The sequence below is a fragment of the Drosophila montana genome, unplaced genomic scaffold (assembly GCF_035044405.1).
Source record: "Drosophila montana isolate Dmon_TW-CO22-7 unplaced genomic scaffold, ASM3504440v1 contig_3468_1, whole genome shotgun sequence".
Taxonomy (NCBI): domain Eukaryota; kingdom Metazoa; phylum Arthropoda; class Insecta; order Diptera; family Drosophilidae; genus Drosophila; species Drosophila montana.
Genome location: NW_026998349.1, coordinates 17,383 through 40,609, shown reverse-complemented (window position 1 = coordinate 40,609; position 23,227 = coordinate 17,383). Strand labels below are relative to the sequence as shown.

The 23,227-nt window shown below is 42.1% G+C and overlaps 3 protein-coding genes across 9 annotated transcripts; all 3 read left to right on the top strand.

Moving 5' to 3' along the window:
• Window positions 1–228: 228 nt before the first annotated feature.
• On the top strand, window positions 229–4,358 carry LOC135434947 (alaserpin-like). 6 transcript variants are annotated; one of them, XM_064691761.1, is made up of 5 exons: window positions 229–356; window positions 923–1,896; window positions 1,959–2,100; window positions 2,240–2,423; window positions 3,849–3,978. In XM_064691761.1, the coding sequence occupies exons 1-4, from the start codon at window positions 332–334 to the stop codon at window positions 2,407–2,409; spliced, it is 1,311 nt and encodes a 436-aa protein (XP_064547831.1). In that variant the 5' UTR covers window positions 229–331; the 3' UTR covers window positions 2,410–2,423; window positions 3,849–3,978. The 6 variants fall into 6 exon arrangements, with proteins under 6 accessions (XP_064547831.1, XP_064547832.1, XP_064547835.1 ...); XM_064691762.1 differs by lacking the exon at window positions 3,849–3,978 and adding an exon at window positions 3,515–3,531; XM_064691766.1 differs by lacking the exon at window positions 229–356 and adding an exon at window positions 628–836 and having other exon boundaries at window positions 3,849–3,976.
• Window positions 4,359–5,275: 917 nt separating this feature from the next.
• On the top strand, window positions 5,276–17,191 carry LOC135434928 (nose resistant to fluoxetine protein 6). The gene is made up of 11 exons (XM_064691741.1): window positions 5,276–5,371; window positions 5,452–5,738; window positions 5,800–5,965; window positions 6,903–7,055; window positions 7,110–7,651; window positions 8,496–8,575; window positions 8,629–8,742; window positions 8,803–9,149; window positions 9,203–9,345; window positions 9,398–9,921; window positions 16,991–17,191. The coding sequence occupies exons 1-10, from the start codon at window positions 5,281–5,283 to the stop codon at window positions 9,578–9,580; spliced, it is 2,106 nt and encodes a 701-aa protein (XP_064547811.1). The 5' UTR covers window positions 5,276–5,280; the 3' UTR covers window positions 9,581–9,921; window positions 16,991–17,191.
• coro (protein coronin) lies at window positions 17,048–23,162 on the top strand. Of its 2 annotated transcripts, none has more exons than XM_064691666.1 (6): window positions 17,048–17,384; window positions 20,153–20,419; window positions 20,483–20,896; window positions 20,951–21,244; window positions 21,911–22,087; window positions 22,151–23,162. In XM_064691666.1, the coding sequence occupies exons 1-6, from the start codon at window positions 17,187–17,189 to the stop codon at window positions 22,427–22,429; spliced, it is 1,629 nt and encodes a 542-aa protein (XP_064547736.1). In that variant the 5' UTR covers window positions 17,048–17,186; the 3' UTR covers window positions 22,430–23,162. The 2 variants fall into 2 exon arrangements, with proteins under 2 accessions (XP_064547736.1, XP_064547735.1); XM_064691665.1 differs by having other exon boundaries at window positions 21,890–22,087.
• Window positions 23,163–23,227: the final 65 nt, after the last annotated feature.

The following is a 23,227-nucleotide window of genomic DNA, read 5'->3' as shown; positions in this document are numbered from 1 at the left end:
CCAAAAGATAATACTGAACAAAACTTGCTAAAAATTATGTTTAATCTGACTAGTTCAGGCTTATCATACTTTCCTATGTATAAATATGTATTTATATTTACTTATATATTTACTTACTATGCGTCTTGAGCCGCAGTGAATGTGTCTGATTTTCACTCAGAACTGCTGATAAGCCGGGAAGCAGCGAAGGCAAATCAAAATTTTGAACAAATTGTCTGTCAGTTTGAATCGCACTTTTGTCGTGGCTGTTCGCAAAGCTAGTTTAACGGTTGTGTTCATTTGTTATAAATCATAAAGTTTTGCTGATAAATACCAAAAATTAGCAAGCCAAATGCAGCGACTTTTGCAATTAGACGGTAAGCCAAAAGAAAAACAATTAACAGCTGATAAGCGCCCCCCAGCAAAAGAGCAAAAGAGTGGGCGTTAAAGAGTGCGAGAGAGCGAGAGATCTGACTTTTTCATATGTGGGCACACTTAAGAGCGCGTTGCGCACAGAAACTCAAAGAGAGAGACGATATAGAGAGCAAGCCAGTTAAGTGGATATGCGACTGCAAGCGCACGCATACGCACGCATACATGTGCATGTGGTTGGCGTGTAAAAACAACTGCGCAGCGAGCGCCAGCATTCAGTTGACGTTCAGACGCCCGTGCAAGCAGAACAGAGCGCCATTTAATGCGCATTGCGAGCGAAAAGAAAGCAAGCAAATAAAAAGAAAACAAAACTCATTGGAGAAAGCCGACAACAAGCATAAACAACGCATTCTTACACAAGTATTTAGTTTGAGCAACAAACAAGACGGCTAAACAACGCGACAAACTGATTAACATTCGACGAGGTGACTCATTCAACGGGAATTACATAAATTTATGATATCATTCACAGTTTTTATTGCCGCTCAATACTAACACAGTTTCTTTTCAGTCCGTGTGACGCTCTCGCTGCTGCTGCTGCTGCTGCTACTCCAGGCGCCAACGCAACTTGCCCAGCACCTCAACCCGACCACGACCCCCTCCAGCTCCAACGCCATGGGAAATGATGGTGCAAACAATGTGGCCGAGTTTTCGCGCCGGCTGGCCAACTTCTCCGTGAATATGTACGGCAAACTGATCGCACTGAAGCCCAACACGAACGTCGTCTTCTCGCCGTTCTCCATACAGACCTGCGCGGCAATGGCCCGCCTGGGCGCCGTCGGCGAGACCGCCGACGAGCTGGACCGTGGCCTCGGATTGGTGTCCAGCGATGTCAGCAAAATAGCCGAGAGCTTTCATCAGGTGCTCGCGGCGTACGAGAAGAGCTCCATTCTGCGCATTGCCAACAAGATCTACGTGATGAAGGACTACGAGCTGGCCGACGAATTCAATTCACTGCTCGCCAAACAGTTTCTCTCGGCCGCCGAGAATGTGGACTTTGCGCGCAATGCGCAGGCGGCGGGCACCATCAATTCCTGGGTGGAGCAGCAGACGAACAGTTTGATCAAGGATCTCGTGCCGGCCAGTCTCTTGGACGCACAGACGCGTCTGGTGCTGATCAATGCGATACACTTCAAGGGCAACTGGGTGCATCAGTTTCCGGTGCATGCGACCCGCAACGAACGCTTCCATTTGAACGAAGTCGATGGCGTCGATGTGCCCATGATGAATCTAAAGGAACGCTTCCGCTATGCCAGCCTGCCCGATCTAGATGCCGCTGCGCTGGAGCTGCCCTACAAGGACTCGGATCTGTCCATGCTGATTGTGTTGCCCAACAGCAAAACGGGCCTAGCACAGCTGGAGGAGAAGCTGCGCACCACGCCACTCGCACAGATCACGGATCAGCTGCACAGCAGCCAGGTGGTGGTCAAGCTGCCCAAGTTCAAGGCCGAGTTTCAGGTGGAGCTGACGCCCGCCTTCCAGCAGGTAAGTCGAGTTCGGTTGCCTCTAAAAGACTTTTGACCTAAACAAACCCAAATCTCTTCCAGCTGGGCATGTCGCGGCTGTTCTCCGACAAGGCCAACTTCTCCAAGATGCTGAAGAGTCCGGAGTCGCTGAAGGTGTCCGCGATTATACACAAGGCCTTCATCGATGTCAACGAGCTGGGCACCGAGGCGGCTGCAGCCACGGGTAAGCGCCGTCTCCATTTCTCCAAGGGAATCATCCATTATCATCATTGCGGTGCATGCCATATTTATTGTTGTCCTTGTTGTACAATTTGTCTCTCTCTCTCTCTCTCTCTCTCGGTTTCTCTGTTTGTCATTGTTAGCCGCCGTTGTGCGCAAGAAACGGAGCCTCATATCGCTCGAGCAGCCGCTCCAGTTCCATGCCGATCATCCATTCATCTATGTCCTGGCCCATGAGCAGCATCTGCCGCTCTTCATGGGCGCCGTTGTCCGGCTCGAGGCGGCATCCGGCGGGGCACACGACGAGCTTTAGCACACATCTTACGGGTATTCTTTCTTATAAGCAATAAAAGGCAGCTTTTAGTATAAGTATTTATGTGTCGTTTGGTTGGATTGAACATTTTAATTAATCCTATTAACCCTTTATAAGAATACAGAGTATAGATTTACATTAAATAGCTTAAAGCAATTCCTTCTAGCTTAGCTCGGTTTTTGGTTTTCTCTGCTCTTTAGCTTTGTTTAAAAAACATTTCATCTGTAACTAACTTAATTCAAGTTCAGCTCATCTCTAATCATCTGTGTTTGTCTTTCATTCCCCTCAGCCATGGTCGTAAGCTGTGAAATGCTATTAATTGAGCCGGAGCCCAGCTACTTTGAGGCAGATCGTCCGTTTCTCTATTATATTGTCAATGAACAGAATGCGACGCTCTTTGTTGGCAAATTGCAACAGTTTTGAAAATTGATAACAACTAATTATATTTTCTTATCTAACAGCACAAAATTTAAATTTAACTTTGCACTAACTTGAAAAAACTATTTTCACGATATTTTTACAATAAAGTTCCAGAAAAAACCAATTGAGATTAAAGCTAATGAATCATGTTAGCTGGACAATGGGCGTTATGGCTTTGTCATAAATTAGATCTATATTTGAAGTACCCGCCCTTTAATCATTAGCTCAAGCGTCAATTTGGGAGCAATCACATTTGATCTTTCAATTAAAAGAGTTCTTTCTTTCTTCCATTACACATTTACTCATTAGTCATTAGTCATTAGTCATTAGTCATTAGTCATTAGTCATCAGTCATCAGTCATTGCTCATTAGTCATTAGTCATTACTCATTGCTCATTGCACTAGGAAAGCAAGCTCTTTTAAATAGGAATATGATTTCTTTTATTCTTAAATGTATTTTCATTCTTAAATATTTCTTCTTTTTAATAAGAATGAATCAGCTTCATTAGGCAGAAATTACTTGTTTACAGAATTTACTTTCTTATATTAATATTCCTTCTCCAGCAAAAGAGTATTTCTGGCTTTGTCTGACCTTCTCTTGCATCAACTGCTTCTCATTTATTCATTATTCAATCCCTGTTCCTGGCGCATTTCTAATAATCTGCATTGTCTCCCAATCCTTTAGCCATGCTCATGTACTGTGATTCGCTGATGGCTGAGCCGGAGCCCATCCATTTTGCTGCAGTCCATCCATTCCTATATTTTATTAACAATCAACAGAATGCGACGCTCTTTGCCGGCAAATTGCAACAGTTTAAAGACATGCCATAAAAACTATATTATTTTAACATGGGATTACAACTATGCAAATCTATAAAAAAAAACTTCATCTTGTGTTGTTTCTTTCTCATGATCATTTCATTATTGTGGTCTAACTTTGTCTCCCATCATTTTGGACTATTTTTAATCGTGTTTGTTGCGTTCTTGTCTTCCATTGTTTGTTTTGTTTTTTTTTTTAGCTATGGTCATGTGCTTTGCATCGATGCCCATGTTCCAGCCGGAGCCGATACGTTTCCATGCCGAGCATCCATTTATTTATTACATAGTTAATAGGCAGGGCGCGGTGCTCTTTGCCGGCAAGCTCTTGAGAGTTTAAAGCGCCCCCGAACTATGCGGGCCACAAAAATAGAAACAACATTCTTTAAAGACTGCACGCGCTGACAATTTATTGTACTAAAAATCTTTTTTCTACTAATCCAGCATGTTAGGTGTATAATAATAAAAAAAAAAATATATGTATATAAAGATATATATTTGATGGCATTTTATGGCTTGTCCACAGTTTTTCGCATCATGCCCGTATTGGCATTCCGGCGTAAGAAATTCCTTGCCACACATCCGTTTGCCTACTTTATCAAGTCCCAGAGCGATCTGCTGCTCTTTGCCGGCAAACATTTGGGCTGAAATGTGACAATTAATTTTAAGTCAAGCAACATTTAAATGAAATAAACTTACTTTAAATCAATAAACATTAAGCTATTTGTTCTGATTGATTGATTGATTGATTGATGATCAATGCCCTGGCTAAACGTTAAGATTTACGAAGCTAAATTTTGGACAGTTGTTAGCTTTAAGGTTGTTAATTAAAACTAAGACGGTGTTATTGGAAAATTCTTTCCGCATGTGTGGAAAATTGATGAAAATCTTTTGTCTGAACATTTTTGATATGTTTGCCAATCCGCTTCAAACATAATTCGAAGTTCTTTTCTATATTTTAAATGTATTTTCAAGCTCCTTCAAATAGAGATTTCAATTTGCGTAAGGTTTATTGAACTGTTTGTTCTGATTGACTGATTGATTGATTGATGGATGATCAAGCTACATTTTTTACAGTTGTTAGCTTTTATGATGTAAGTGAAAACTTAGACAGAGTTTTGTGAAATTCCTTCCACATGTGTCGAAAATATATGAATTGTTCTGATTGATTGATTGATGTCAATCGCAATGCTTAAACCGTAAGAGCTATAAAGCTTAATATAACAAGGTACTTAGCTTTTGTGATGTATGTGAAAAGTATAATCTGATTTTGTAACGTTCCTTTTAAAAATTAATTTCAAGCGGACTTCATACAATTCCACCTGCCTGTGTGGAAAATGGGCGAAACACTGATTTCAATTTTTACTTTGAATAAAAATTGCCTGCTATTTATATAAATAAATTTGTGCTGTGAAATAGCTTTACCTAATGACAAAGTTTAAACATTTGACGATTACACAACTCCCGAACTCTAGACTTATGTGATATCGCATTTTGATTGATTCGTCGCGACCTTATCGAAAATGCATTTACTAAAACCATTGAAGCGCCGCCTTCTGGCACGCAACTCCGCGATTTAATAAAGTGCAAATGTACACACAAAATGCGACAGTAGATCTTTAAACGCAAGTCAAGATGCAGTCGCTAAATTTTGTTTTCCTGCTGCTGCTGCTCACGCTTCGTTCTCGTTCTGGCTGGGCCAACGTGACGTATGCGCGATTTAATTGTGAGTCGAGCAGCTGCCGAGAGCTGATTTAGTTATACCTAATCCCGATCCCGATTCCGATTCCGATCCCGGCTTCTCAGTGACGCTCTACAAGCAAATGCCGCCCATGCACCAGCTGGACGACTACGATCTGTGCGTGGAGCAGCAGGCGCCCAGCATCTACTGCCTGGTCTACGCGGAGCTGGTGCCCAATGCCAGCTCCGCGCTCTGGCAGCAGATCGAGCTGCTGTCCCGGGACGAGAAGCATCGCTTTATGCACGATCATCTGTTTGTCGGCGTCTGCCTGGAGCGCTGCAGGCGCGAGCTGCACACTCTCAGCAGGTTTCAGATACAGCAGCTGTACGAGGGCCGCGTGACGGACACGGAGGTAAGTTGTACTTTCAGTTCGTTAAGCCAAGATTGGGCTTAAGTCTGCCTCACTCTGCCAGCTAAGCAGCTACTATGCGCGGGTGCACAAGAGAGACTCCGATGAGCGACTGCGTTACGATCATCTGGTCAACAGCTGCCTCAACAAGGAGTTTGCACGCAAATATCAATTGCGGCTGCGCAGCAGCATCGAGTACTGCGAACGGGCTGATGAGCCACTGGAACATGGTAAATAAAAATAAAACAGTTTTCGTGAAAACTTCAAAGGTTTTCCTGGCCTCGTTTCGAGAGAAATAACCCCGGTATTAACGTAAACACCTTGCGCGGCAATTGAAAAAGGCGCCCTTCTATGCGCTTCTCATGAAATCAAGTGGGACAAGCGCGCTTTCATGCTGTTCCTATAAGCGTTCTTTCACGTACAATTTATCTCTGCGCTTAGTTTCACTATAATTTATGCCTTATTGGCAAATGAGGCAAGAAACATATTATCGCCTTTCTATGCGATTCTCATGCAATCAAGTGAGACAAGCCGGCTTTCATTCTGGGATTATAATTTTGATTTTATAGACTTGTGTTGACATTATCTGCACTTAGGCTCTCTATAATTTGCTCAAAATAATTACCGATATTATCGCCCTTACATGCGATTGTCATAAAATCAAGTGGGACAAGCGCGCTTTCATTCTGTTCCTATTAGTGTTCTTTTATGAAAACTTTATCTCTGCGCTTAGTTTCACTATAATTTATGCCTTATTGGCAAATAACGCAAGAAACATATTATCGCCTTTCTATGCGATTCTCATGCAATCAAGTGATACAAGCGGACTTCCGTGCTATGATAAGTCTTCGTTTAAAAAGTTGTGTAAACTTCATTCCTGCGCTTCGTTTCACTATAATATACTCTCTGCGCTGCGAATGAGTCACAAAACGTATGTTCGCCCTTCTATGCGATTCTCATTAATGCAAGTTAGACTAGCGTGCTGTGGATATAAGTGTTATAAAGTTGTGTAACTTACTCTCTCTCTCTCTATTACTCCCTTCCACTTTCGCCCCCCCTCTCTGTCTCTCCCTTTCTCTTTCTCTCTCTCTCTCTCTCCAATTCTCTCACTGCTCTTACTCTTACTCTTACCTACTCTTCACCTTCATGTGCTGCTGCTCCCTTAAGATGCACTGGACCTGACCGTATATGTGCTGCTCGCTCTGCTCCTGCTGTGCACCATGTTCTCCTCCTTCTACGACTTTCGACTGAAGCGGCAGCAGCCGCTGCCCGCCACGGCGCGTGGCAATCTCTTCTATCAGCAGCGCCTAAGGACACGTGGTATGTGGCATCCAACAGTTGGTCCGCATTAAGTTCCCATCCGAATCCCAACAGCTGAGAGATATTGGTGCTCCTTTTCGCTGTGCCGCAACTATTATCGCCTCGTGCTGCCCTCGAGCAGCGTCTGCGGCAAGGATTTGCGTTTCTTTGACGCGTTCCGTGTGATTGGGGTCTTTGTCGTCGTGCTGGGACACACTCTGATGATCTTCATGTCCGTGCAGCTGCAGAATCCCGAGTTCTTCGAGCAGTTCCTTTACAGATTCGAGGCCTCGATATTCCAGAACGGCAACGTCTTCATCCAAATCTTTTTTGTGATGAGCGCCTTTCTGCTCTACATCAACTTTACGGAGCGAAAGTGGATCAGCAGCAGCTCGAGCACTTTCGACTGCATCCGGGCCTACTTCAGTGTCTTTCTCAGCAGATATTTAAGGATGCTGCCGTCGCTGTCCTTGATCATTGTCTTCAACGGCAGCATCCTGAGCAGACTTGGCGATGGACCCTTCTGGCGGCATCTGACCGAGGCGGAAAGGATATTTTGCCGCGAGAGCTGGTGGAAGAATATCATATTCATCAACAACTATATGCTGCAGGAGAGTGTAGGTACTTAGCTATAGACACGACTAGCAGATACCCTACCCAAATGAAGAAATGCAGGAGAGACACGACGAGCAGATACCCTACCCCAATCAAGACCTGCAGGAGAGTGTAGGTACTTAGCTATAGACACGACTAGCAAATATCCTACCCAAATCAAGACCTGCAGGAGAGTGTAGAAAGCTAGCTATAGACACGACTAGTAGATACCCTACCCCAATCAAGACCTGCAGGAGAGTGTAGGTAGCTATAGACACGACTAGCAGATACCCTACCCTAGTCAAGACCTGCAGGAGAATCTAGGTACTTAGCTACAGACACGACTAGCAGATAACCTACCCTAAAAAAGACTTGCACGAGAGACACGACTAGCAAATACACTACCAAATCAAGACCTGCAGGAGGATAACCACTGGCAGATACCCTACCCTAATCAAGACCTGCAGGAGAGTTTAGGTACTTAGGTCTAGACTCGACTAGTAGATACCCTACCCCAATCAAGACCTGCAGGAGAGTGTAGATACTTAGCTATAGACACGACTAGTAGATACCCTACCCTAGTCAAGACCTGCAGGAGAGTATGCTATTAGCTATAGATACGACTAGTAGATACCCTACCCAAATCAAGACCTGCAGGAGAGTTTAGGTACTTAGGTCTAAACTCGACCAGTAGATACGCTACCTTTTAGATTTAACCCCAAATCTAAGCAAATTTGTGCTTGCTTTTTGTTTTGATCTTAATTCCAGGCTTTTCTAATTTCTTAACCTTGTGGTCTACCTTTAACTTAAGTAGGAGCCATGCTGAAGTTAAGAAGATTTTCTCTGAGTGTAGTTTTTTTTTTGCAGTGTGCCCAACAGACCTGGTATATGGCCGCAGATATGCAGCTCTTCGAGCTCTTTCTGATTGTCATCATCTTGACTAAGAAGTGAGTTATCTAGATAATATATTGGCTGAGCAACTGTTAATGCCTTCTTGCAGGCATCCCGGACTGACCAGATTTATCTATATATTGCTGACAATCTCGATATTTGCTGTGCCCGCACTCTTGACCTATTACCTCAAGCTGGACGCCGTCTATCACATGAGGCCGGAGTAAGTCTTCTCAACAGCTTTAACTCCTCCACTCTATGTATGTTGTTTTTTTCTCCACAGAACCTATCGATATTTGTACTTTCGCAATGCGGCGACCTTTTACCAGATATATCCGCCCTTTTATACCAATCTGGGCGGCTATTTTATGGGCTTTCTTTGCGGTCATCTCTATCTCAAGCAGCGCTCCAGGCCAGATTCAGGCAGCTACAAGGTCAAATGGCAGCTGGAGCTGGGCATGTGGCTGCTGGTGCCGGCAGCTCTGCTGATCCTCTGCTCGGGCTACATATTTATCAGGCACGACTTCGAGAAGCCATCCGTCTGGCTGGCTTTATATGCCGGCATCTACAAGAATCTGTGGATTCTGATTTGTGCGGCTTTCGTTAGCTGCATGTGCTCTAAAGTGGGCTGTAAGTGTTTGGCCTAAATCATAGATTGAGCTTTTCATAATTTTGTTTTTCAGGGCTTGCCTACGAATTTTGTTCGCTGCCCATTTTCCGACCTTTGGCGCGCATTTCCTTTCAGGCTTTTCTCTGGCACGTCTTTGTGCTGCGCCTGGTTGCGGGCTACTTTCGGCAGCCCATCTATGTCAACAGCTTCTATTTGGTGAGTTTTTAATAATTAATAAATAACATATAATTAACTTATTTATTCTCAGTTTGGAAATGTGCTGCTGGTTTTTGTCCTCACGCAAATTGTTGCATTCTTTGCGGCGCTGCTGTTTGAATATCCGCTGGCAGAGCTCTTAAGATTGCTGACAGTGAATGAGAAAGCGACTGTTGAACAAAAAGAGGCTACAAACAATTCAAATGTTTTTCAAATTGAGTTTAATTCCCGTTAACACCATAATATTTAAACTAAGTTTAAGAAAAGCCTCGTATTAAGTCGTTAGGGTGACCAACAGCAAAATAAGGCATACCATCAATTCAGGATTTAGCATATTTTACGACAAGTTGACAACCCAGCTGTTGTGTTATTATTTCACTCTGCTCAGTTCGGTCACACTGCTTGGTTGTTCAGTTTTGTTTTCTCTCGTCTCGCTCGTCGGCGTTTTGCTACGTTTCGTCTTCTCGTAACCGCAAATTCTGAAACAGTTCACAACAACATAGTGCAAATTTTCAAAAATTTCCCATACTCAATAAAAATCAAGTGCACATGCCCCAGCGTAAATGCTAAAATAAAGTGAGTGTTAATTTATGTGGATATTATTTGTGTATTTCTGTTGCGGCAACTTTGGCATTTCGATACAAATGTCAATGAATCATTGTGGCATTTTTACAACCAAACGTCAAGTGGCAGCCATTTGATTGGATTTATTAATATTATTAAAGTAATTTACTAATAAACTTATATTTAAAAAATGAACGCGCGTATTACAAAATCATTCAAAATCACGGCAAATAAAATAAGTGCGACAATTGTGTTTGTGTGTGTGTGTCTATGAGTGTGTGTGTTGCCCGCGCACTTGTGTACGTATGCGTGTTCAGTGGTGAGCGCAATGCATGTGAAGAGTGCAGCTATAAAATGTTGCCACATGCGCTCCCGCTCCCACACAGTGTTATATGAGTCGCAACACTCCAAAAAAGGGAATAAAAATGAGAAGCGTCTTGGACAGAGCAACAACAAAAAGACCGAACGCCGAAAAATGTTGCAAAATGAAAGAAAAGCAAACAAAACGAAAGCAAGCAAGGAAAAGATTTCTGCGTTTCTCGCCACACACACTCACACAAATACACACATTTAAATTAATTGTTTTTTATTCTTTTGCCTTTAGCTGTAATTTTCGTGTGTGTTTTGCTGCTGCTGCTGCTGCCCGCTCTTTGCGCTCACATTTTCCGGCTAGCTTGTTTATAATGTTCTGGCCAAAGAGTGAGAGCGGCGGCAGTTGTGGTGGCTGGCGGTGGGAGAGCGCCAAATTGTTGCTCTGGAAGCAACAAGTCGAAATGCCACATTGAAAAGCAATTGCCGCGCGGGGGTGTCTCAATGCGTGCGCTCAGTTTGGTCAACTATTTATACCCTGTACCAAATAAGAATGTGTGCAAAGAGGGCATAAGCGTTGTCTGCATATATATAACATAAATATTAATCAGCATCCCGTAATAGATCTCATTTAATAATTTTAGTATTTATTAAATTTCGAGTTGATCGGGTTACAGGGTATCCGCTAATGGCGCACTCCCGCCTAGAGCACTTTTAGTTGTTTTAAGCTGTGGGCGCAAGCGATAAGCCGTAATTGAAATATTGTGGCAATTGGCAAGAAACGTGGCTTCAAGTTGGCCAAAGCGTAGAATTACACATTTCCAGCAGAAACACAGGCAGTCTCTTTCGCTTTCTGTATGCGTGCGTAAGCGCGCGTGTGTGTGTGTGTGTGTGAAACAAGTGTGAAAAACAAACGACCTCCAGCGGCGCACGTCTGCGTCTGCGTTTGCGTCTGTGGCGCTCTCTTAGAAAGTGTAAGAGCGCGTGCGAGCACGCCCCCCACGCATAGATGTTGTCGTTGTCGCGTTGCTGCTGCTGCTGCTGCTGTTGTTGTTGTTGCTGTCAGGGGTTGTCCAAAAATGGGTTAAGCAACGGCGGCGAAAAAAGCAAGAAACGCAGCAAACACCAATTAGTGACAAAATATAAATGAAAAACGCTTGCAGTATATGCGTGTGTGTATGTGTGTGTGTGCAAATATGTATGCAAATTAAGTGTCTGTGTACTATGGGCCAAATTGGACACTTTTCGTGGCATAAATCAAAAACCTACCAAGGCGCACTTTTCAGGCCGAGTCGTCTGTTTCTAGTATGAAGATTTCTTCTGCCAGACATATCAAACTCGAAAGAGAAACAAGAAATGATTGTTACTTTTGGATAAAAGACTTTTTGTCAGAAAAACAGCCCAAATTGCCCACTGTGCAGTGTCCAAAAAAGCAACAGCAACAACAAATGCCGCCAGTCTGACTAAGCGCAAATGCGGCAGAAATAGCAACAAGTAGACGCGAAACGGAGAAGCGTCGTGCAATTAAGACAGCAGCAACAACAACAACAGCAACAACAAGCAATGCATAGTTAAATTTAGCAGCCGAGTTCCACTTTCACTCGGCGGCGACACCGACACCCACCAAGCCCCCTCTTCGCACTCCCTGCTGTCGTGTTTGTAGTTGCATGTTATTTGAATTGTATGCGTATCGTGATTTTTGCGTTGGCACGAATACGCACGAATAGAAAATAATATATTCATGTACAATACGTAAATAATTAACTGTTAACTTCAGCAGTGTGACCATTAGAAGTTTTATTAGTTTAGGCTAAGATCTACTAATTGGGTATAAATACCAATTTGAGTATTTTGTATTGCCAGTTAAAGTACCCAAAGCACGCGCTCATCTCTAGCGCTGTCAAACGTTTGTGGCAGGGCAGACACTTGCGCGCTTTTTGTCAAGATTAAGTTAATCGCACAGGCAACAGCAGCAGCAGCAACAGTTTGATGAACTTAAGTACAACAAGCAAGTCCAATCACGATGACGATGTTTTTGCTGTTGTTGCTGTTGTTGTTGTTGCATGTCATTGGCAATTATAGTAATGCCTAATGACATCATCAAGTGCTGCACCACGAACAGCTGCAGTTGCATTCACAATACGCAAGCGAAAGTTTCCATCGATGCTCGCTGCCTGATAAGCGTGCACTTGCAGCTACAGATGCTTATCAGGCAGGCGCGTCTGGCATCAATGATTCATTCCCCACCTACACACACACAAATCCATATACACCATAGTATATAACACTACACAGCAAAAAATGCTGCGTAAAAAATCTTTTTAGTATTTTATTCGATATAAAATTGCACCTAAAATCGTTGCATTCACAATTTCAATGCCTACTCTCTCTCTCTCTCTCTCTGTCGCTCTCAATTTGCATTTGCTCTCTTTTAAGCTGACCTTACTGCAGACTTAGAGCCTGCGCAGCTTTGATCCCTGGTTTAAATCCGTTTAAAGTAACTTTTACTCAAATTTTGTACTGTGTAGCAAATGCATATTGTATTGTTATTGTTATTGTTATTGCAATTGTTATTGATGTGTTGCTCATGACACATTCACACCGCCCGTTGTCATCTAATTAGATGTTGGACAGTTGGGGGCTTATAACGGGCCGCATTAGCATTGTGCTGCATAGAGCAGCAGCCAATTGGAGCGGCGCCCCTTTGCCCCCTGCCCCCTGCCACTTGCCACTCCATTCATTGACCGCTTCGTTTGTCAGTTTTTGTGTTCGTTTCTTACACTCGATTGCATTGCATAGTGAAAAATTACAACAACGCTTAATTGACGACTGGAACTGTGACTGTAAGGAACAGCCCCCCCCCCCCCCCCTCTCTCTCTCCCTTCCAGTCTCCTAGTGCCACACCAGTTAGTCAACGGGGTGCGCTTTGGTTTTTTAGTCACGCCGCCAAACGGCGCAGTAAACACAGCAGCAAATGTTGTTAGCAATTAGAATTGGCCGCTGAACGTTTCGACAAAGCGTTAAGATTTGCAATCAAGCATTAAGTCAATTTGTGGCCAGTCGACGACGACGTCGACGACGACGCCGACGTCAACGTCAGCATCGTCGCTGGCGCGTTGCAATCATCAACTGATGAACCGATCAGCGCTGCATCGTAATGAGAAATGGGCTCTGGAAGCTGTCATAATGAAGCCAGCACACAACAGTGCGTGCCATCAGTTAGTTGCCCAGCACATTCTTACGCTCTGCATCATGCACAGCTTCTTGTTTTGTTAGTTTCAAGAAGTTCCTCCTCAGATAGCTAAACTGGGCTTGAATCGCAGTTTATTGTTCAATATCTTTGTGTAAGTGCCAAATTAGGTTATAAACTATCAGCTCAAATCATTTTAATTGCTTTATCCACTTTGGTTTATGGCTTAAACAACTTATTAACATATAAGGTACCTTTATACACTAGCCTGCAGAACGAACCCTCAACTTCCTAACTAACAAGTCAATTCTTTGAAGGAATACCCTGACTGGCATACAAAATTCTTAAACTTTGTACCAAATATAACAAAATTGTTGATTATTGTTAGCTGGTTTTATGATTTCTTTACCTTGGTGATAATAATTTGTTATATAAATGTATTTATTTGTCTTCAATTATGAAGTTGCAACACATTTTTATATTTATTGACCCTCGAGCTTATCTTATCGTAACTTTAACTATGACAAACTATTTATTTAAGATATATTGTAGTTTAAGTAGACTATTTGCACCCACTGTTATACAGTTGCTGACTCGGATCAGAGCCACCCGCACCCGCACCATACCCGCATGACTGTTATTTGTATCAACTTCCGTTATATATGCATAAATACATATACATATGTAAACTTTATCGATAGTTGAAGGAATGTACGGGAAGGGGGGGCAGGCACAGTGGGGGGAATGTCAAAATTTCTCAACATTTGCAATTTGCAATTGTGTTGCCTCAATAAAATTGGTCAAAATGCCAAAGATGAGAAGCAGAAAAAAAAAAAAAAAATACCAAAAATAAATAGCGAATAAATAAAGACATTAAACACACAAATTACAGCGCACTATGGGTGTGCCAGCGAGTGTGTCTGTGTGTGTGTGTGTGTGTGTTTATATGAAAATTGAATTTTAAGCAAGATGATTGAATTTTCTATTAATAAGTTTTGACCTTCAGCAGCTGTGAAATGTATTAAAAATTCTCTAGCGAAGGTGTTCTTGAGGCATATAAACACCATAAATAACACACACACACAAACAAAAACTCACACACACACACTTGTGAATGCATATATATTATGCACATGTGTTGGTTTTTAGGCATCGATCCATATATATATATATAATATGTACATACATATATCTATATCTATGGCAATTTCAAGAGTTCTTTTTTGAGTGCCATAATATTAGTTTGTGTTTTAGGCATTTCTGTAGCTGATAAACTATATCAACGATAATGACTCGAACTGAAACACACCCACACGCACACACACACGCACACACACACACACGCACGACAGAGTGTTACCTTGCAGCGAAAAGAAAATAAATACTTAAATATATTTATATGTGCATGTTTATGATTTTTAGCAGGTCAATGACAAATTCATTGTGCCCCACAGCATATTACTACATAAATATCATATTTACGACTAAAAAAAAAGTTGAGAAAAAGAAAGAATTGTTATCTTAAAAGTGCCGAATGCTAAATACCTTTACTTAACATAGTTTGCATGCAACAAAATACATGTTGTTAGATAGACTATGCGAGTTATGTAAGAGTTATGTTAATAACATTTTGCGCACATTTTGAAAAAGAAAACTCACTTTTCACTGATTGTTTCTATAGGAAATATGTAACGCAGTCCAATGTTGATGAGTTTTTTAAGGAAATAGAGTTCGTAGTTTCTTAATTCGAAAAGCTGAAAAGTGTTCTTATAAGAACTTGATTTTAGCTTTTTGTTAAGTCGTCAGTTATTGGAGCTCAAAAAAGATAGTAACTGTTGGACATACTTTGGTTATATTTAAGAAACAAAAAGTTGTTTTAACATTTGATTCGATTTTCATGGCAGCTATTAGATATAGTAGTCCGATCTGGTCTGCTGTGAAATAAGCCCTGCCTATAGAAAGAAAGACAGATCTATGCAAAGCTGTCTCAAGATATCTAAATTAGAGTTCAGAAATGTTAACATACATTTTAAAGCTTTATCTATATTCTAGACTCTCCCTCTAAGCGTTACAACAAATTTAAAATACCCTCAGTTAGGGTATGCGAAGAGCATATTAATAATTTAACGACCGTTTTCTTTTGCTGTTTCTTTTTCGGGGTTTTTCACTGATTAAAAACGAAAGCCTCGCGTCGTCTTTTGGCCACATTCGTAAGTGTCAAATGGGGGTAAGGTGCCCAACCCAAAACCTAAAGTTGTGCGATTTTGTTGTCAGTTATTTGCTTTATTTTTCTTTAGTAATTCTGTTTGTCAGATTTTGCGGCCATAATTCACGTGTTGCCAGCCGATTCGTTATTTCAGCGTTATGATGTCATATAAACAGCGCCTCGGAGAGCTACCTGTAAAGGTTGTTCTCGTTGTCGTTGTTGTTGTATTTGTAGTTTCTCATTAATTTTGATAATTTAGCACGTTTGGCTGTTCGGCGGGTCCCATTTGTCGCGCCAGTAGAAAGTGGCCGGGGTGAAAGTGTTCTAAAAGCGTCTCGATTTTAAAATCAAATTGCAGTCATAACATTTGTATTTCTCATTTGGGTTTATGCAACATTTGCAAAACAAACAAAACAATGCCAACGATTTGTGTTTTGTTTTGTTTGTTATTTATTTATATTTTTTTCGCATACATTTCATCAGGTTAAGTCACAGTTAAACGGAGCTGCTTATTGATTGTCGTTTGTTCGACGTAATATGCAAATTTATTAAACAAATCGAGGTTGTGACACGACTTGACGGCAGTGGCGCTGGACCAGCCAATGTTAAGGGGGGGGGGGCGCAGATTCAAATGTAATTTGAATCCATCAATTGCGAATTAGCCAATTATCTGAATATAAACTAGCTTGAAAGGTTAAGCAGGCTTTAAGTAAGAGCTTGGTAGTTAACAGAGCTCAAACATGTAAATTGAATGCTAATAACAGATGATGTTAGCCTTTACAGCTGTTAGATACAAGCAAGCATTTTGGTAACAGCGCGATTTAGATTGTGATAACTGTTAAATGCATGTTAATAACAGCGGTTCATATACTAAAGAATTATAAGAGGAGGCCAAAGGTGAAAAAAATGGGGCTAAATGGATGATATATGTAGCTGCCACATGAATATAAACTAGCTTGAAAGGTTAAGCAGGCTTTAAGTAAGAGCTTGGTAGTTAACAGAGCTCAAACATGTAAATTGAATGCTAATAACAGATGATGTTAGCGTTTACAGCTGTTAGAGAGAAGCAAGGATTTTGGTAACAGCGCGATTTTGATTGTGTTTGCTGTTAAATGTTAAATGTATGTTAATAACAGCGGTTCATATAGTAAATAATTATAAGAGGAGGCCAAAGGATCATATATGTAGCTGGCATAGGGAGAAGGGGAGAAGCTGAGGCATATTTTTTGGTCGCCTCTTGACTGCTTGGAGGATTGTGTCAAAAAAAGGTTGAAACAAATTGAATGGCCTTAAACAATTCAGTCTCAACTCTCAACAGTACAACAAACCAACTAACTAACTAACTAACAAGCCACCCCTAATCTTGATCTTTACAGGTAAACCCGAAAAACAACAACAACAACAACAGCAATTAAATTAAAGAGCAGACGAATCATTTAGACAACTCAACTCGAAGCCGGGCCAAGCTCATAGTGGAGCAGAGATACTTAAAACAAAGCAAAAACCCAAAAAAAAAAACGAGAGAGGCAAGAGACGAGAGGCAGAGGAGAAACAAACAGAGCCAAGAAGAAGATGTCATTTCGTGTTGTGCGCAGCTCAAAATTTCGTCACGTCTATGGGCAGTCATTAAAACGGGAGCAATGCTACGATAATATACGCGTCTCCAAATCCAGCTGGGACTCCACATTCTGTGCGGTCAATCCAAAGTTCTTGGCCATCATTGTGGAGTCGGCCGGCGGCGGCGCGTTCATTGTATTGCCACACAATAAAGTGAGTACCCCCCCCACCCCCACCCTTATCCTCCTCGATAGGAAATCCCCATATGCTAGATATATATATATATATATATAGGAGCATGTGTCACGTATATATTTATATAGACACAATGGAGCCCCTTTATGGCTATTTATAGGGTATTTGTGGCGGCCATTTGCGGCCCTGTTGCCATGCTGAAAATGGCTTTTTTTCATAATTTTCTAGAGGGTATTCAAAATATTGGCAGCTTGTCTTAAAAGTGTATTAAATATTCGATTTTATTTTTGTTATTTTTGCATGATCGACGCCTTTAAATAAAGCCCAATCTTGCCATTATGATTCCCTCTCTCTCTCTCTCTCACTCTCTCTCCCTCTCTCTCTCTCTCTCTCAATTCTCGGGCGCACTTTGTTTTTTTGGCCCGTGGCCAACATGACACATCAAATTGTCTAAATTTAACAAAAAAGAAATATATATACAAATTTGAGCATTACAAAAATATAATATTCGATATATATATGCATAGATATATATATATGATCCTCCATTTATTTGAAAAGTGTTGAGAAAATTGGTAAATTTATTAATTTCCACAAAGCAAACTTTTTTTTTGGCAGCGCCAAAATCGAACATCCGCCCAGCTGTCGACGTGGGCGGGGGCGTAGGCGTGGGCGTGGACACGGCCAATTTGGTCAAAACGCTTCTTGGCCAAATGTGTGTGTTGTCGCTTCTAATTGGGCCCAAATTCGTATGCAAAGCACGAAAGTTAAGCAAATATGTAGCTACCGATTTCTATGTGCCGCAGCTTTCACACGCTCTAAATTTGAATGTCTTATGGGATTAGCTGAATTTGGAGTGTCTACCAAATGGACACGCTCTCCATATATCATTAGGTATAGCTAGAAATTCTCTAGGAAGTTCCTATAGTAATGGAATCTTTCCCCTAAATATGCGGAATTTGGAGTGTCCATCAAATGGACGCGCTTTCCATATATCATAAGATATAGCTAGAAGTTCTATAAGAAGTTCCTTTTGTAATAGAAACTTGCCCCTAAATATGACGAATTTGGAGTGTCTACCATATATCATTAGATATAGCTAGGAATTCTAGGAATTCTCTAGGAAGTTCCTATAGCTATAGAATCTTGCCCATAAATATGCCTCTGTTAGCTCGCATTGCTTTTTACTGCCTAACTTTTCGGCACTCATCTAATTTTAATCAATTGGGGAAATCGTCAATAAGTTCATATATTTATTAAACCCATTTCCTGGACTTTATCAGCCAGATCGTATTGTATTATGAACCCATGGTGGTATAAAATGCAGTACATTCGCTTTTAAACTTTTATGCCAGCTTATTTGGCATTTAGACTCTAATTTGATCATACACCAATTCAATTTATTTCAAATGTTCGATAACTCATACGAAATCGATAAATATCGATATCGATAGCTGCCAATTTAAGAGCACATCTCGTAGATTTTAAGAGCTAGATCCAATATTTGGTGTCTAGACTCTTGTATTAGCCTAAATTATCAAGTTTTTGGAGTTCGGAAGTTATTTAAAACAGAAATTTTCTAAAGTCTGCAACTGGAGGAAATCGATAATTTGTCAAGGCAACTCGACGGCAGCTCAGACAGGGTCATTTTCTTGGCCAATTAAATTTATTTCAAATTTACGATAACTCCGTAAATCGATAAATATCGATATCGATAGCTGCAACTAAAATTTTAAAGCATATCTCGTAGATTTTAAGAGCTATATCCAATATTTTGAGTCTAGACTCTTGTGTTAGTAAATCGATAAATATCGATATCGATAGCTGCCAATTTTTAAGCATATATCGTAGATTTTAAGAGCTAGACCCAATATTTGGTAGGTAGACGCTTGCATAAGCCTAATTTATCAAGTTTTTGGTGGAAACTCAGCTCAAAACTTATTTAAAAATGCATTTTTTCTAAAGTCTGCAACTGGAGGAAATCGATAATTTGTCAAGGCAACTCGACGGCAGCTCAGACAGGGTCATTTTCTTGGCCAATTAAATTTATTTCAAATTTACGATAACTCCGTAAATCGATAAATATCGATATCGATAGCTGCAACTAAAATTTTAAAGCATATCTCGTAGATTTTAAGAGCTATATCCAATATTTTAAGTCTAGACTCTTGTGTTAGTAAATCGATAAATATCGATATCGATAGCTGCCAATTTTTAAGCATATATCGTAGATTTTAAGAGCTAGACCCAATATTTGGTAGGTAGACGCTTGCATAAGCCTAATTTATCAAGTTTTTGGTGGAAACTCAGCTCAAAACTTATTTAAAAATGCATTTTTTCTAAAGTCTGCAACTGGAGGAAAATCGATAATTTGTCCAGGCAACTCGACGGCAGCTCAGACGAAGTCATTTTCTTCAGGCTGAATCAGCCGAAAAGCCATCCCTATATATATATAATTACTCTCCCTCTTTATATATATATATATTATTTATAGTAGATGCGTACAGTCACGCCTCAAATTAATCACAAATTGAAGCTAAAGCCTCACTCACTTAAATAGAAATTAAAAAGAATTCTGTGAAATGTAAGAGCTGCACACCTAGGAAAATGTATGTACAGGTGTTTCGCACGTGTTGCCATTAATTGCCAACTTCACGCAACTGCCTCAGTTTGCCTCTGCTAATTCTGGGCGGGGATTTGTTCTAAATTTGTAACCGTGCCAGTTGGTGGCCTCCTAAATTCTATTTACAATTGCATATTTTTGATAACTTGAACTACATTTTCAGGTTGGACGCATTGCGGCGGATCATCCGCTGGTGGGCGGGCACAAGGGTCCAGTGCTGGACATTGCGTGGTGTCCGCACAACGACAATGTGATCGCCTCGGGTTCGGAGGATTGTGTGGTCAAGGTGTGGCAAATACCCGACGGCGGCTTGTCGCGCACCCTCACCGAACCCGTCGTCGATCTGGTGTTCCATCAGCGACGCGTCGGCCTGGTGCTGTGGCATCCGTCGGCGCTCAACGTCCTGCTCACCGCCGGCTCGGACAATCAGGTAATAATCGACTGGCAATTGGTTACCCAAACTGGCAATTATTAAATTGGACTCTTATTACAGGTTGTCATCTGGAATGTGGGCACCGGCGAGATCCTTGTGCACATTGACTCGCATCCGGATATTGTGTACAGCGCCTGCTTCAACTGGGATGGCTCCAAGCTGGTCACCACGTGCAAGGACAAAAAGATACGCATCTATGATCCGCGCAGCGGCGAACTGGAGAGCGAGGCGATGTGCCACGAGGGCTCAAAGGCGACGCGCGCCATCTTTCTGCGACACGGCCTGATCTTCACCACCGGCTTCAATCGCAGCTCGGAGCGTCAGTATTCGCTGCGCGCCCCGGATGCACTCAACGAGCCCATTGTCATGGTCGAGCTGGACACATCGAACGGTGTCATGTTCCCGCTCTACGATGCGGACACAAATCTGATCTATCTGTGCGGCAAGGGCGATTCTGTGATTCGTTATTTTGAGGTACGTACAAATTAATTCTCTCTCTCTCGACTAGACTAATCTCTGCTTGGACAGGTGACGCCGGAGCCTCCGTTTGTGCACTACATCAACACATTTCAGACGCCAGATCCGCAGCGTGGCATCGGGCTGATGCCGAAGCGAGGCTGTGATGTAACCACCTGCGAAATCGCCAAGTTCTATCGCCTGAACAACAACGGCCTGTGTCAGGTCATATCGATGACGGTGCCCCGCAAATCCGATCTCTTCCAGGAGGATCTCTATCCGGACACACTGGCCGAAGATGCCGCGATCACAGCCGAGGAATGGATCGCCGGCAAGGATGCCGATCCGTTGACCTTCTCGCTCAAAGTAAGTGCACCCCGTTCCGACTCTCGCTGTGTCTCCCTTTAACAAATTGGAATACCTGCGCTTCCGGGCGCTGCGACCCGCGACCTGCCTCGGTGCCGCAGTTGCTGAGCCGAGCGTACAGGGAATCTACAGGAAAAGCGTGTTGGCCCAAGTTTAAAAAGTGTATTCCAATGGCTTTCGGTTTGCTTTTTACCGCGTGGCTACCATTTGTGTTGCTTGCCGCTTGCCCCTTATTTGTGTCTCGTCTCGTCTGCTCGCCAGCTTCCTCAGCCAACACACACACACACAGACCCACAGAGTCAGTTTGCACTAACTCCACGCTTTAAACTAGGGGCCTGCATCATTAAGAGTCATTCGTTCAAACGAAGTTCGAAGCGCTCGAGTCGGCAACATGTTCGAGCTCGAACGCAACCGAAACGAACTCGGTTTATTTTTCGAACAGCTCGAGTCTTTGCTCGCTTGACCGAGTATTTGATCGCCTCGATGCAGGACTCGTGATTTAAAAACTCGAAACAAACACACGCACACGCACCTGTTCACGGCTTACACACACGCCCTAACACGCACGCTGCGTGGCGCTTGTTGTTGTGTTCTTTGTTTTTTGTTGTTGCCGAGATGAACAGTGTTTCTAATAAACCTAATCAGGATCGCGTCTCCATTGTACAGGGTGGCTACGTCTCCTCGTCGGGCAACAATTCGCTGTCCGTCAGCAAGAAGGCGAACATACTGAACAAGGCGTCTGCATCGCGAGGCGGCGGCGGCGGCGGCCTGGCCAGTGGCAATCATTCATCCGCGAACAACAACGAGTCCAACGATGGAGGTGCGCCCGCAGCGATATTCTCGGTGAGTTCAAGGATTAGGCAGCAGCTATCCTTTGTATAAATTAATCCAAATTGTTTTATTTAGGAGAAGGATCATCGCAACATTTTGGATGAGATACGCAAGCTGAAGGCGATCATTGTCAAACAGGAGAATCGCATACGTGCCTTAGAGGCCAAGGTGAACGCCGCCGCCGGCGATGAAACCGATGCCCGCAATAGCAACAAAAACGGCAGCGGCAAAGCAGCGGCGGCTGCGACATCGGCGGCGGCAGCGGCAGCGGAAAGCAGCCATGCCAGTGAAAGTGCCAATGATCATGCTGCGGCCGCGTCAACGGCGGACAATGCACACCACGACGAGGATTAGCTTACCAGACGACAGATATACAGCGAGAGAGAGAGAAGGAGAGGGGGAGAGAGAGCAGGAAAGGTTAAGCTAGAGAGAGAGAGAGAGGGGAGCAGCAGCTCGTCGTTATCGTTTGAATTTCTCTTAAATGGAAAATGTTTATATTTTGTACACGCTAAATGAGAGAGTTGTCGTCGTCTATGATTATGATTTCGATTATTTATTTTATATAATTTAATATTAGGTCTTTTTACGAGCAAAATGAGTTGAGCGTAGATTACAGATCAACGTTAAAAAAACAGCAGAGCACACACACACACAAAAGAATCCTGCCAAAAAAAAGAATGCAAATAAATAAAAATTTAAATATATAGTTAACCTAACGAACTACCTAAAAGTCGCGCCCAAAAGATCGTATCGAAACAATAAGTCAGTGCAGTGGATGAGTCCGTCTGTCCTTGCGCGAGCTGTGTTTTTGTGTATCGCAAGAAATGTGAAATTGTTGTAAATTTAACAAACAAAAAACAAAAATCAAAGTATAGACTAAATTGCAATCATCTAAAAGTAATGCTATATCCTACCAATTTACATACTTTTCTATACATATACATATACATATTTATATATATATATATACACACATAACTGATTACCCCCCTATTGAGGCAATATATTCATGACAATAGCTTTTATAACGATTAGGCATACGCATACCGCCGCCGCTTTCATTAAACAACAAACAAAAAACAAACAACATTTTTCTCGTTCTAACTAATAATAAGTTGTATTTTGTAATAATAAATGAAAGGAAACCAACGA

Bases quoted from the DNA above. Each gene is read 5' to 3' on its own strand.
- LOC135434947 (XM_064691761.1), top strand. From the start codon at position 332: ATGCAGCGACTTTTGCAATTAGACG. The intron at 357-922 runs GTAAGCCAAAAG...GTTTCTTTTCAG, and splicing joins GCGACTTTTGCAATTAGACG to TCCGTGTGACGCTCTCGCTG. The intron at 1,897-1,958 runs GTAAGTCGAGTT...AATCTCTTCCAG, and splicing joins TGACGCCCGCCTTCCAGCAG to CTGGGCATGTCGCGGCTGTT.
- coro (XM_064691665.1), top strand. From the start codon at position 17,187: ATGTCATTTCGTGTTGTGCGCAGCTCAAAATTTCGTCACGTCTATGGG. The intron at 17,385-20,152 runs GTGAGTACCCCC...CTACATTTTCAG, and splicing joins TTGTATTGCCACACAATAAA to GTTGGACGCATTGCGGCGGA. The intron at 22,088-22,150 runs GTGAGTTCAAGG...TGTTTTATTTAG, and splicing joins CGCCCGCAGCGATATTCTCG to GAGAAGGATCATCGCAACAT.
- LOC135434928 (XM_064691741.1), top strand. From the start codon at position 5,281: ATGCAGTCGCTAAATTTTGTTTTCCTGCTGCTGCTGCTCACGCTTCGT. The intron at 5,739-5,799 runs GTAAGTTGTACT...TCACTCTGCCAG, and splicing joins GCCGCGTGACGGACACGGAG to CTAAGCAGCTACTATGCGCG. The intron at 5,966-6,902 runs GTAAATAAAAAT...TGCTCCCTTAAG, and splicing joins TGATGAGCCACTGGAACATG to ATGCACTGGACCTGACCGTA.